The sequence below is a fragment of the Ailuropoda melanoleuca genome, chromosome 10 (genome assembly GCF_002007445.2).
Source record: "Ailuropoda melanoleuca isolate Jingjing chromosome 10, ASM200744v2, whole genome shotgun sequence".
Lineage (NCBI taxonomy): Eukaryota > Metazoa > Chordata > Mammalia > Carnivora > Ursidae > Ailuropoda > Ailuropoda melanoleuca.
Window position 1 is genome coordinate 22189272 of NC_048227.1, and position 14137 is coordinate 22203408.

General features: G+C 39.8%; 1 protein-coding gene across 1 annotated transcript in view; it reads right to left on the minus strand.

Moving 5' to 3' along the window:
• The window catches only part of LOC105242040 (ATP-binding cassette sub-family A member 3), a 151642-nt gene that overhangs the window by 73959 nt on the left and 63546 nt on the right, over positions 1-14137 (minus strand). Inside the window, exon 15 of the mRNA XM_034669564.1 lies at positions 10799-10897. Coding sequence (XP_034525455.1) covers positions 10799-10897 — 99 coding nt within the window. The remainder of the gene's footprint in view (positions 1-10798; positions 10898-14137) is intronic.

The following is a 14137-nucleotide window of genomic DNA, read 5'->3' on the forward strand; positions in this document are numbered from 1 at the left end:
TGGGTAGTAAGGAGGGCACGTATTGCATGGTGCACTGGGTGTTATACGCAACTAATGAAGCATCGAACTTTACATCGGAATCCGGGGATGTACTGTATGGTGACTAACATAATATAATAAAAAATCATTTAAAAAAAAAAGAAGAATTAACGCAGTTAAAATATCCATCGNAAAGGACCTATATCCTAGAAACTATAGATCACTTTTGAAAGATATTGAGGAAGACATAAAAAGATGGAAAAATATTCCATGCTCATGGATTGGAAGAATTAACGCAGTTAAAATATCCATCGACCCAGAGCCATCTACACTTTCAATGCTATCCCGATCAAAATACCGAGGACATTTTTCAAAGAACTGGAACAAATAGTCCTTAAATTTGTATGGAACCAGAAAAGGCCCCGAATCTCCAAGGAACTGTTGAAAAGGAAAAACAAAGCTGGGGGCATCACAATGCCGGATTTCGAGCTGTACTACAAAGCTGTGATCACAAAGACAGCATGGTACTGGCACAAAAACAGACACATCGACCAATGGAACAGAATAGAGAACCCAGAAATGGACCCTCGGCTCTTTGGGCAACTAATCTTTGATAAAGTAGGAAAAACATCCGGTGGAAAAAAGACAGTCTCTTCAATAAATGGTGCTGGGAAAATTGGACAGCTACATGGCAAACAATGACACTTGATCACTGTCTCACACCATACACAAAAATAAACTCCAAATGGATGAAAGACCTCGATGTGAGACAGGAATCCATCAAAATTCTAGANGACCTCGATGTGAGACAGGAATCCATCAAAATCCTAGAGGAGAGCATAGGCAGCAACCTCTATGACATCAGCCACAGCAACCTTTTTCATGACAGATCTCCAAAGTCAAGAGAAACAAAAGATAAAATGAACTTGTTGGACTTCATCAAGATAAAAAGCTTCTGCACAGCCAAGGAAACAGTCAAGAAAACTAAGAGGCAGCCCACGGAATGGGAGAATATATGTGCTAATGATGCTACAGGTAAAAGACTGGTATCCAAGATCTACAAAGAACTTCTCAAACTCAGTACGCAAGAAGGAAATAAATAAATCATAAAATGGGCAGAAGGTATGAACAGACAGTTTTCCAATGATGACATACAAATGGCTAACAGACACACGAAAAATGTTCAAAATCCTTAGCCATCAGGGAAATTCAAATCAAAACCACACTGAAATACCACCTTACGCCAGTTAGAATGGCAAAAATTGACAAGGCAAGAATCAACAATTGTTGGAGAGGATATGGAGAAAGGGGATCCCTCCTACATTGTTGGTAGGAATGCAAGTTAGTATAGCCACTCTGGAAAACAGTGTGGAGGTCCCTTAAAAAGTTACAATTGAGGGGCCCCTGGGTGGCACAGCAGTTAAGCATCTGCCCTTGGCTCAGGGCGTGATCCTGGCGTTATAGGATCGAGCCCCACATCAGGTTCCTCCGCTATGAGCCTGCTTCTTCCTCTCCCATTCCCCCTGCTTGTGTTCCCTCTCTTGCTGGCTGTCTCTATCTCTGTCAAATAAATAGATATAATTAAAAAAATTACAGTTGAGCTACCCTATGACCCAGCCATTGCAATACTGGGTATTTACCCCAAAGATACAGACATAGTGAAGAGAAGGGCCATGTGCACCCCAATGTTCATAGCAGCATTGTCCACAATAGCTAAACTGTGGAAGGAACCAAGATGCCATTCAACATATGACTGGATTAAGAAGTTGTGGTCCATATATACAATGGAATATTACTCATCTATCAGAAAGAATGAATTCTCAACATTTGCTGCAACATGGATGGTACTGGAGGAGATAATGCTAAGTGAAATAAGTCAAGTACAGAAAGACAATTATTATATGATTTCTCTCATCTATGGAACATAAGAACTAGGAAGATCGGTAGGGGATGAAAGGGATAAATAAAGGGGGGATAATCAGAAGGGGGATTGAAGCATGAGAGACTATGGACTATGAAAAACAAACTGAGGGCTTCAGAAGGGAGGGGGATGGGGGAATGGTATAGAGTGGTGATGGGTGGTAATGAAGGCATGTATTGAATGGTGCACTGGGTGTTATATGCCTCTAATGAATCGTTGAACGTTACATCACAAACCAGGGATGTAATCTATGGTGACTAACATAATATAATAAAAAAACACATTAAAATAAAAAAAAAAGAAGTAGGACGATTGGTAGGAGAAGAAAGGGAAGAAGAAAGGGGGGGTAATCAGAAGGGGGAATGAAGCATGAGAGACTGTGGACTCTGGGAAACAAACTGAGGGCTTCAGAGGGGAGGGGGGTGGTGGACTCAGATAGGCTGGTGATGCGTACTTAGGAGGGCACGTATTGCATGGTGCACTGGGTGTTAAACGTTAAACATTAAAAAAAGAGATGTAGAGGGACAATATATCATACTTAAATGGTGTATCCAACAGGAAAATATAAGAACTGTAAATATCTATTCTCCCAACATGGGAGCTGCCAAGTACATAAGCCAACTGCTAACTAAAATTAAGAATCATATTGATAATAACACATTAATAGTAGGAGACCTAAACTCTCCACTTTCAGCAATGGAGAGATCATCTGAGCAGAAGATAACAAAGAAACAAGAGCTTTGTAGGACACATTGGACCTGATCGACTTCATAGATATACACAGAATATCCCACCCTAAAAAAACAGAATACTCATTCTTCTCGAGTACCCATGGAACTTTCTCCAGAATAGATCACATACTGGGTCACAAATCAAGTCTCAAGCAATACCAAAAGATTGAGATTATTCCATGCATGTTATCAGACCACAATGATTTGAAACTGGAACTCAATCACAAGAAAACTTTTGGAAACAATTCAAACACTTGGAATTTAAAGATCATCCTGCTAAAGAATGATTGGGTCAACCAGAAAATTAAAGAAGACCTTAAACAATTTATGGAAACCAATGAGAACAAAAACACATCGGTTCGAAACCTATGAGATACTGCAAAGGCAGTCATAAGGGGGAAATACATAGCCATCCAAGCCTCTCTCAAAAAAAGTATAAAACCCAAATGCACAAGCTAACCTTACACCTAAAGGAGCTGGAGAAAGAGGAGGAAATAAAACCTAAACCAAGCAGGAGCAGAGAAATAATAAAGATTAGAGAAGAGATCAATGAAAGAAACCAGAAAAATAGTGGAGCAGATGAACAAAACTAGAAGCTGGCTCTTTGAAAGAATTAATAAGATCAATAAACCTCTGGCCAGACTTATCCAAATGAAAAGAGAAAGGATCCAAATTAATAAAATCACGAATGAAAGGGGTGAGATCATGACCAACACCAAAGAAATAGAAAAAATCAATAGAAATTACTAACAGCAACTGTTTGCCAACAAATTAAGCAACCTGGAAGAAGTGGATGCCTTCCTGGAAACTTATAAAGTACCAATACTGGAACAGGAAGGATGAGAAAATCTGAACAAAGCAATAACCAGTAAAGAAATTGAAGAAAGGGGGGGTACTCAGAAGGGGGAATGAAGCATGAGAGACTGTGGACTCTGAGAAACAAACTGAGGGCTTCAGAGGGGAGGGGGATGGGGGAATGGGATAGGCTGGTGATGGGTAGTAAGGAGGGCACGTATTGCATGGTGCACTGGGTGTTATACACAACTAATGAATCATTGAACTTTTCATCAAAAACCAGGGATGTACTATATGGTGACTAACATAATAAAAAAAACATTAAAAAAAATTCACCAGAGAACTGGAGCAGCAGGCCCCTCCCCCAGAAGACTAGTGCAAACCACTCCCGTGCACCAAGTCTGTTGATCATAGAGTGCAGCAAAGCTTCACCTTTGTAGGCAAAGGATCTAGTTTCCTTTGGTTTTTTGGGTTTGTCTGTTTTCTGGGGTTTTTTGTTTGTTTAGATATGGAAAGGGCAATTTTTAAATTTTATTTTATTATTTTTATTTTTTTATTTTTTCTTTTTCTCTGAAGATTGTCTTAACGAGCAGACCAAAACATACCTAGCTTCTTTATTTTTTTAATTGAACATTTTTTTCCTTTTCTTTTCCTTTCTTTCTTTCTGACCTCCAAAATGACAAGATGGAGAAATTCACCTTTAAAGAAAAACCAGGAAGGAATGATGGCTAGAGATTTAATCAGTACAGATGCAAGTAATATGTCTGAAATAGAATTTAAAACAGCAATCATAAGGATACTAGCTGAGCTTTCAAAAAGCATAGAAGACACCAGAGAAGCCCTTACTACAGAGATAAAAGAGCTAAAAGCTTGGCAAGCCTAAATTAAAAATACAAACCCAAATGGATGCCACAACAAGGATGGATGAATCGGAGGAATGAATCACTGATATAGAAGATAAAATTATGAAAAAATGAAAGAGGGAAATAAAGGTAATGGATCATGAAGGTAGACTTAAGGAACTCAGTGACTTATTAAAATGGAATAACATTCATATCATAGGTGTCCCAGAAGATGAAAAGAGAGAAAAGGGGGCAGAAGGTTATCTTAAGCAAATTATAGCTGAAAACTTTCTTCATCTGTGGAAGAACCCAGACATCAAAATCCAAGAAGCACAGAGAACTACCATTAAATTCAAAAAAAGATGGCCATCACCAAGACATATCACAGTCAAATTCACAAATACACGGACAAGGACAGAATCCTGAAAGCAGCAAGGGAAAAAAGTCCTTGACCTATAAAGAAAGACAGGTCAGGTATGCAGCGGGGCTTTGCAAATCAATCAACCTGATACATCACGTTAATAAAAGAAAGGATGAGAACCAAATGATCCTCTCAATAGATGCAGGAAAAGTATTTGAGAAAGAGGAGGGAAGGAAAAAGATGGTGGAGGAGTAGGGGACTTTTTTCAGCTGGTCCACTGAATCAAGCTGGATATCTACCAGATCATCCCCAACACCCACAAAATCAGCCCAAGATTAGGTAGCTACATCTGGATCTCTACAAATGAACATCTCTGGCACTGAGTATTGAGATATGAAGCAGGGAGCCATGAATCTGTGCACAGATATTGCAAGATAAATGGAAGGCGGAGGGAGACACTGTGCTCGGGAGCTGGAAAGCAGTAGCCACCTGAACTGGGGAGCCGGCCAGATTCGCGGACCAGTAGCCTCCGAGAAAGCTGACTGAGACCAGGAGCACGGGAGCACATGCGCTCATGACCAGACTGAAAACCCAAGCTCCAGAGCACTCACTGAACCGGACTGAAACCGGGAGCTCGGAAGTGTGCATGACCAGACTGAAAACCGGCACTCTGGAGCATGCGAACCACACAGAAACAGGGAGCTCAGGAGCACGCATGGGAACTGGGGCAGCTGGCAGTGTTAGAAGCACAAAGGACAGAGACGTCCTGGCCCTGGGAGCAAGGACTGGGAGAGTGGCTGTGGGGCACACAACACGGGACACTGCGGGGTTTTTAGCAGCACTGACAGAAACAGAGATAAAGTGGCCAAGAGAGCTCAGTGGAGAGCAAACTGTGATCTTTCTGTTCTGAGACAGAGGCTAGGATACAGCCACTGCAGCTCTGATTCTCAGAAGAGTCACAGAAAACCACCAGGGAAAGCTGCCAGAGAACAAAAGCCCAGAAATACCAGTTCCCATTGCACCCATATCCAACTCCTCTCACAGGGGATGGGGCAACTCTACCAAAACAGGGTTGCCTGAGTGTCAGCGCGGCAGGCCCCTCCCCCAGAAGGCAGGCTGAAAAATCAAGAAGCCCACATCCCTACAGTCCCTATAATACAAGTGCACATTGCCTGGGTCCTGGTCAATAATTTGGGCTCTGTTCATCCCCTCAACCTCTCCTCATCAGAATGACAAGGAGGAAAAATCCCCCGCAAAGAAAGGAGACAGAGACTGTGGCCTCTGCCACAGAACTGATGGATATGGATATAACCAAATTATCAGAAAGGGACTTCAGAGTAACAATGGTCAAGATGATGTATAGACTTGAAAAAAATATTAACAAAAATATAACGAGAATACAGAATCTCTAAGGGTGGAAATGAGAGTGAATCTGGCAGAAATTAAAAATGCTAGGAATCAAATGCAGTCTAAACTGGATGCTCTAATGGTCAGGGTAAATGAGGCAGAAGAACAAATTAGTGAATTGGAAGATGGGATGATAGAAAAGAAGGGAAAAATGGGAACTTGGCTCAAAAAATCCAATCTCAAGAATGTAGATTATGGGAGATTACTGACTCAGTGAAATGTTTCAATGTCAGAATCATTGGGATCCCCAAGGGGGTAGAGAAAGAGAGAGGTCTAGAAGAGATATTTGAACAAATTATAGCCGAGAACTTCCCTAATCTGGCAAAGGAAACAAGCATTCGTGTCCAGGAGGCAGAGAGGACCCCTCCCAAGATCAATGAGAACAGACCAACACCACATCACATAATAGTACAATTTGCAAATATTAGATCCAAGGATACAATCTTGAAAGTGGCCAGGGGGAAGAGAATCCTCACCTACAGAGGGAGGAATAGAAGAATAACATCAGACCTGTCTACAGAGACCTGGCAAGCCAGAAAAAGCTGGCAAGACATATTCAGAGCACTAAGTGAGAAGAACATGCAGCCAACGATCCTTTATCCAGCAGGGCTGTCATTCAGAATTGATGGAGAGATAAGGACCTTCCAGAATTGCCACTCACTGACCAATTTTGTAACCACGAAACCAGCCCTACAGGAGATATTAAGGGGGGGGTTCTATAAAAGTAAAAAGGCCCCAAGAGTGATACAGAACAGAAAGTAACCATCTATAGAAACAAAGACATTACATGCAACATGACATCATTAAAATCATATCTCTCAATATTCAGTCTCAATGTAAATGGCCTAAATGCTCCCATAAAATGCCACAGTGTTGCAGATTGGATAAAAAGACATGACCATCTGTTCGCTGTCTACAAGAGACTCATTTTGAACCTAAAGATACATCCAGACTGAAAGTGAAGGTATGGAGAACCATTTTTCATGCCAATGGACCTCAAAAGAAATCTGGGGTAGCAATTCTCATATCAGACAGATTAGATTTTAAACTAAAGACTGCAGTTAGAGATACAGAAGGACGCTATATTATTCTTAAAGGATGTATCCAACAAGTGGATATGACAATTATAAATATCTATGCCCCCAACAGGGGAGCAGCAAGATACACAAGTCAACTCTTAACCAGAATAAAGGGACATATAGATAATAATATGTTAATAGTAGGGGACCTTAACACTCTGCTCTCATCAATAGACAGATCACCTAAGCAGAAAATCAACAAAGAAACAAGAGCTTTGAATGATATACTAGACCAGATGGACCTTATGGATATATATAGAACACTACACCCCAGAACAACAGAATACTCATTCTTTTCGAATTCACATGGTATGTTCTCCAGAATAGACCATATACTGGGTTACAAAACAGGTCTCAACTGATACCAAAAGGCTGAGATTATTCCCTGCATATTCTCAGACCACAATGCTTTGAAACTGGCTCAATCACAAGGAAAAATTTGGAAAAAACTCAAACACTTTGAAACTAAGAACCATCCTGCTTAAGAATGATTGGGTAAACCAGGTAATTAAAGATGAGCTTAAGCAATTTATGTAAACCAATGAGAATGTAAACATATCGGTCCAAAACCTATGGGACACTGCAAAGGCAGTCCTAAGGGGAAAATACATAGCCATCCAAGCCTCACTCAAAAGATTAGAAAAATCTAAAATGCAGTTTTTATATTCTCACCTCAAGAAGCTGGAACAGCAACAGAAGAACAGGCCTAACCCACACACGAGAAGGCAGTTGATCAAGATTAGAGCAGAGATCGATGAATAAGAAACCAGAACCACAGTAGAGCAGATCAACAGAACTAGAAGCTGGTTCTTTGAAAGAATAAATGAGATCAATAAGCCACTGGCCCGACTTATTAAAAAAAATAGAGAAAGGACCCAAATTAATAAAATTATGAATGAAAGGGGAGAGATCACGACCAACACCAAAGAAATATGAAGAATCATTAGAAACTATTATCAACAACTATATGCCAATAAGTTAAACACTCTGGAAGAAATGGATGCCTTCCTGGAAACCTATAAACTACCAAGTCTGAAACAAGAAGAAATTGATTAGGGGCGCCTGGGTGGCACAGCAGTTAAGCGTCTGCCTTCGGCTCAGGGCGTGATCCCGGCGTTATGGGATCAAGACCCACATCAGGCTCCTCTGCTATGAGCCTGCTTCTTCCTCTCCCACTCCCCCTGCTTGTGTTCCCTCTCTCGCTGGCTGTCTCTATCTCTGTCAAATAAATAAATAAAACTTAAAAAAAAGATATTGATTAAACAGACCGATTTATTATGAAGAGATTGAAGCAGTGATCAAAAACCTCCCCAAAAATGAGTCCAAGGCCTGACGGAACCCTGGAGAATTCTACCAAACATTCAAAAAGGAAATAATACCTATTCTCCTGAAGCTGTTTCAAAAAATAGAAACAGAAGGAAAACTAACAAACTCATTCTATGAGGCCAGTATTATCTTGATCCCCAAACCAGGCAAAGACCCCATCAAAAAGGAGAAATACAGACCAATATCCCTGATGAATATGGATGCCAAAATTGTGAACAAGATCCTAGCTAATAGGATCCAACAGTACATTAAAAGGAGTATCCATCACGACCAAGTGGGGTTCACCCCAGGTATGCAAGGGTGGTTCAACATTCGCAAATTGATCATTGTGATACATCATATCAACAAGAAAAGAGTCAAGAGCCATATGATCCTCTCAATTGATGCAGAAAAAGCATTTGACAAAATACAGCATCGTTTCCTGATTAAAACCCTTCAGAGTATAGGGATAGAGGGTACACTCCTAAATTTCATAAAAACCATCTATGAAAAGCCTACAGCGAAAGTCATTCTCAATGGGGAAAAGCTGAAAGCCTTTCCCTTAAGATCAGGAACAGGACAAAGATGCACACTCTCGCCATTATTATTCAACATAGTACTAGAAGTCCTTGCAACAGCAATCAGACAACAAAAAGGGATAAAATGTATCCAAATCAGCAAAGAAGAAGTCAAACTGTCTCTCTTCGCAGATGACATGATGCTCTATATGGAAAACCCAAAAGACTCCACCCCCAAATTACTAGAACTCATAGAACAATTCAGTAATGTGGCAGGATACAAAATCAATGCTCGGAAATCACTTGCATTTCTATACACAAACAATGAAACTGAAGAAAGAGAAGTTAGGGAGGGAATCGATTCCATTCACAATAGCACCAAAACCAATAACGTATCTAAGAATAAACCTAACCCAAGAGGTAAAGGATGTATACTCTAGAAACTACAGAACACTTAGGAAAGAAATGGAGGAAGACACAAAAAGATGGAAAAACTTTTCATGCTCATAGATTGGAAGAATAAATGTGAAAATGTCTATGTTGCCCAGAACAATCTACATATGGGAGGGGGAGGGGAAAGGAAAAAGAGAGAGGGAAACAAACCATAAGAGACTCTTAAGGATAGAGAACAAACTGGGGGCTGACAGAGGGAGGTAGGTGGGGCACGGGCTAGAAGGGTGCTGGGTTTTAAAGAGGGCACTTGTCATAAGCACTGGGTGTTGCATGTAAGTGATGAACCTCTGAATTCTATTCCAGAAACAAATATTGTGCTGTATGTTAACTAACTAAAATTTAAATAAAGATTTTGAAAGAAAATAATAGGCAGAAGCCCTGAATAGAAAGATAACCCAGATACCATGGTGTTGGTCTAAGGTTTTGAACTAATTCCCAGTGGCAGGTAATTCCCAGTGGCAGGTAAAGCAACTATTGTGCAGATAATGACTTTAAATAGTATCAGTTCATTCATTTATTCATCCGAGAACCTTTTGGAGTATCTATTATGTGACACTATTTATGGCCCCAAGTATAGTCAATGAACAAAACAGACTTGTTCTCTGTGCTTATAGATCTTGTTCTAGTTGTATTCACAAAGGAAGTTCCTCATTATAATTTTGCTCCCTCTGTAGCTTGCCTAGAGACAGACAATAGAACATTAGACTGAAAAGCCAAGAGGCAATTTCTTATTATGAATTATGCTTATTATAATTTGTTTATCATAAATTAAGTGGCATTTTAATTATATATATCAGTCTTCTGCAAACCTAATTCATGTGAGTAAATTACACCAGGTCAAATCTGAGACATGGACAATATTAAAACACTGAGTCTGAGAGAATGAAGTTTAGACCTAGCTCTGTCATAACCTTACCAGAAAAAGGACATTTTGTGAACTCTTTTGAAAGATAATCAGCTTATTTTGCCTAGTGACAGCCTGAACTCCCTGGACATTTTCATTTTGGACTTTTTTACAGTGCAAGAAACAAAACAAACCTTGCATCAATTAAACAAATTATGAAAACATGGTTAGATTAAAAATTTTAAGTAATTTCTAGTATACACTTCAAGTTAGAACTAGAACTTTTCCTATGGTGACATAGATATTAATTCTTTCTTTTTCTTGACTAACTCCTAAATCATCTACCACAAAGACACAGGTATCAAGGCCGAAGCCCAAAATCTTTACATACTCTCAGCTGAATATATGGAAATGAATTAACACAAAATATTAACATATTTGAAAAAAATCCGTTTACTGTGATTATTTCATTCCAATACAAAAAGGGTAGGCTTTGCTCTCCAATTGACATTTTAAGGGTGGAAGTTAGTTGTTGTGTCTTTTTAAGGGTCATTATTACTCACTTAATGAAGACTTCTTCCATGGTAGTGATTGAAGCACCAAAGTTGGCAATGCCCAGCTCTTTTTGTTTATTTTCCAGGTCATTAACGAGAGCTTCAAACCTGAAAGGAGAGGAAGAGAAGAATGAACTAGCACCAGTTCTAGATACACTTTCTTTTTTGCTGTTCATTTTATTTTCTAGTAAATTGAATTTTTAAAATATGTGAACACTTTCATTTAATACTTAATTTTATTTCCAAATGTATTCTTCCCTATTGTTTTCTTAAAAGCTTTTTTATTGTGGTAAAATGTAAGAAACATTACATTTATTATTTCATAAATTCAAGCAGCATTAAGCACATTCACAACCATTGCCACCATCCATTTCCAGAACTATTTTAAGATCCTAAACTAAAACTCTGCACCCATTAAACAGTAATTCTCTATTCCTTTTTTCAGCTTCACTTTTACATTATGTCAATATGAGTTTTCCTACTGTATGTGCCTCATATAAAATGGAATCCTTTTGTGTCTGACTTATTTCACTTAGCATAATTCTTTCTAGATTCAACCATGTTGTAGCATGTATAAGAATTCATTCCTTTTTAAGGCTGAATAATAATCATTGCATGAATAACACAACATGTAATTTATCCATTTATTTGTGGGACATTTGGGTTGTTTTTATCTTTTGGATTTTGTGAATAATGCTGTTATAGGCATTGGCGTACAAACACCTGTTCGAGTTCCTACTTTCAATTATTGTGGGTATATACCTAGAAGCGGAATTGCCAAATCATATGGTAATTCTATGTTTAACTTTTAAAAAAAGATTTATTTATTTGTGTGAGAGACAGAGAAGAGTGAGCAGGGGTGAGGGGCAGAGGGAGAGGGACAAAAGCAGACTCCCCGCTAAGTCGGGAGCCCTATGCAGGGCTCATCCCAGGACCCTGTGATCATGACCTGAGCCAAAATCAAGTCAGCCACTTATCTGACTGAGCCACCAAGGTGCCCCTCTATGTTTAACTTTTTAAGGTGATGTCATAGTGTTTTCCATAGCAGATGCGCCATTTTACATTTCCAGTAACAGTGGACAGGCTTGCACTTTCTTCACATCCTTTCCAGCATTTGTTAATTCTTGTGCTTTTTATTTGTGTTTTCCTAATGACTAGTGATGTTGTGATCTTTTCATATGCTTGTTGGCTATTTATACGTCTTCTTTGGAGAAATGTCTATTCAATTCCTTCGTCCATTTCTGAATTAGGTTGTTTGGGATTTTTGTTACATGTATTTTTTAATACTGTTGGTTAGCCATGGGAAAAATGTTTAGTAGATTATTCTTCACTGTGATACTTACAGTGAAATAAACAGAAATAAAGAAGAGATATTTACTTTAGCAAATTTGTCCCCACTGTAACTTGATCTTTCGTTGTCCTAAAAAAATACCAATTTACTTTTTCTAAGTATTAAGGACTATAGCTACTGAATAAAAGTTAATTTGTTCACATATTCCTATATCAAATGGAAAATTCCTACATCAAATTACAGTAGTTATAAATAACAAAAAATGGATTTAGGGATGTAGAAGCTGGACACTGAGAAAGATTTACCAGCTAGGCAGTTGTATGGAAGTTTTGCTAATTGTGGTGTAATTACAACATGATTCTAACAAATAATTTTAGAAGAACGAATTAATATTATTTTAGGTTACAATGATCTCCAAAAACCCATTTACTTCTTATAAAAACCTCTCTAATTCCCAATGAGGGACTATCAAAAGCCTACATGTGATTACCCTCAGAGATGGTAAACTAAAAACTCTCCATCTTCCACATTTTCTCTACATTTTAGGCTGAATTCCACTTCCATCTAACTTTACCTAATGTTGATTGTTTGTTCTACTCTTAAGCTCTCAGTTCAATCTGACCCCTTTTCCTATGACAACTCTTCACATATTTTAAGGTCATTTTCACTCTTCCTTTTGAATGTTCTCAGTACAATCCTTCATATTAAAGATTGTTGTATAATGAGATTATTTTTATGATGTACTTAACTGATTTTGGTAACAGGGTAATACTGGCCTTATAAAACCAATTGGGGAATATTTCCTTTTCTCATGTTTTCGAAAAAGAGTTTGTGTAGAATTGTTATTTTTTCCCTCACTAAACATCCAGTAGAATTAATCAGTGAAGCCTTCTGGCCCTGGATTTTTCTCTGTAGGAATGTTTTAAAGTACAAATTCAGAAGATCGCGGAGGAGTAGGGGACCCCTTTTTCAGCCAGTCCCCTGAGTCGAGTTGGATAGGTACCAGACCAGCCTGAACATCCCCAGAATCAGCACGAGACACAGGAAGATACATCTGGATCTCAACAAATGAACATCTCCAGCGATGAGTATTGAGGTACAAAGTGGGGGAGTGGTGAACCGTGCACAGATATTGTAAGATAAATGGAAGGGGGAGGAGGCTGCCATGTTCGGGCCCAGGAAGCAGTAGCCACCTGCACGGGGGAGTGGGTGGACTCGTGGACTGGCACCCGCAAGAGAACAGACTGAGACCGTGAGCCGGGGAACGTGCAACCAGACTGAAAATTGGAGCTCTGGTGTGCTCACTGGAACCAGACTGAGACCAGGAGCTCCAGAGCATGTGGGGGCGGCTGGCGGCTGGCGGTGTTAGAAACACAAAGGACAGAGATGCGCCGGCCCTGGAAGTGAGGGCTGATACGCCGCGTGTGGGGTGCACATCCCGGGATGCTGCAGGGTTGAGCAGTGCCAACAGAAACAGAGTTAAAGTGACCAGAACATCAGTGGAAAATGGGCTGCAATCCCTCTGTTCTGAGACAGAGGCTGAGATTCGGCCACTGCTGCTATGACTCTCGGAAGAGGCACAGCAAACCACCAGGGAAAGCCGCCAGAGAAAGAAAGCCTGGAAGTAGCAGCTAACAGTGTGCCCATCCCCATCCCCCCTCGCAGGGAACAGGGAGACTCTACCCAAACAGGGTTGCCTGAGTATTGGCGTGGCAGGCCCCTCCCCCAGAAGGCAGGCTGAAAAATCAAGAAGCCCACATCCCTAAGGTCCCTATAAAACAAGGGTGCACGGCCTGGGTCCGGGTCAATAATCTGGGCTCTGGACAACCCCGCAACCTCTCCTCATCAGAATGACAAGAAGGAGAAATCCCCCCTCAGCAAANCAAAGAAAAGACAATGAGTCTGTGGCCTCTGCCACAGAACTAATGGATATGGATATAAACAAATTATCAGAAATGGAATTCAGAGTAACAATGTTCAACTCTTAAAAAGTATTAACGAAAATGTTAATGAGAATATAGAATCTCTAAGGGAGGAAATGAGAGCGAATCTGGCAG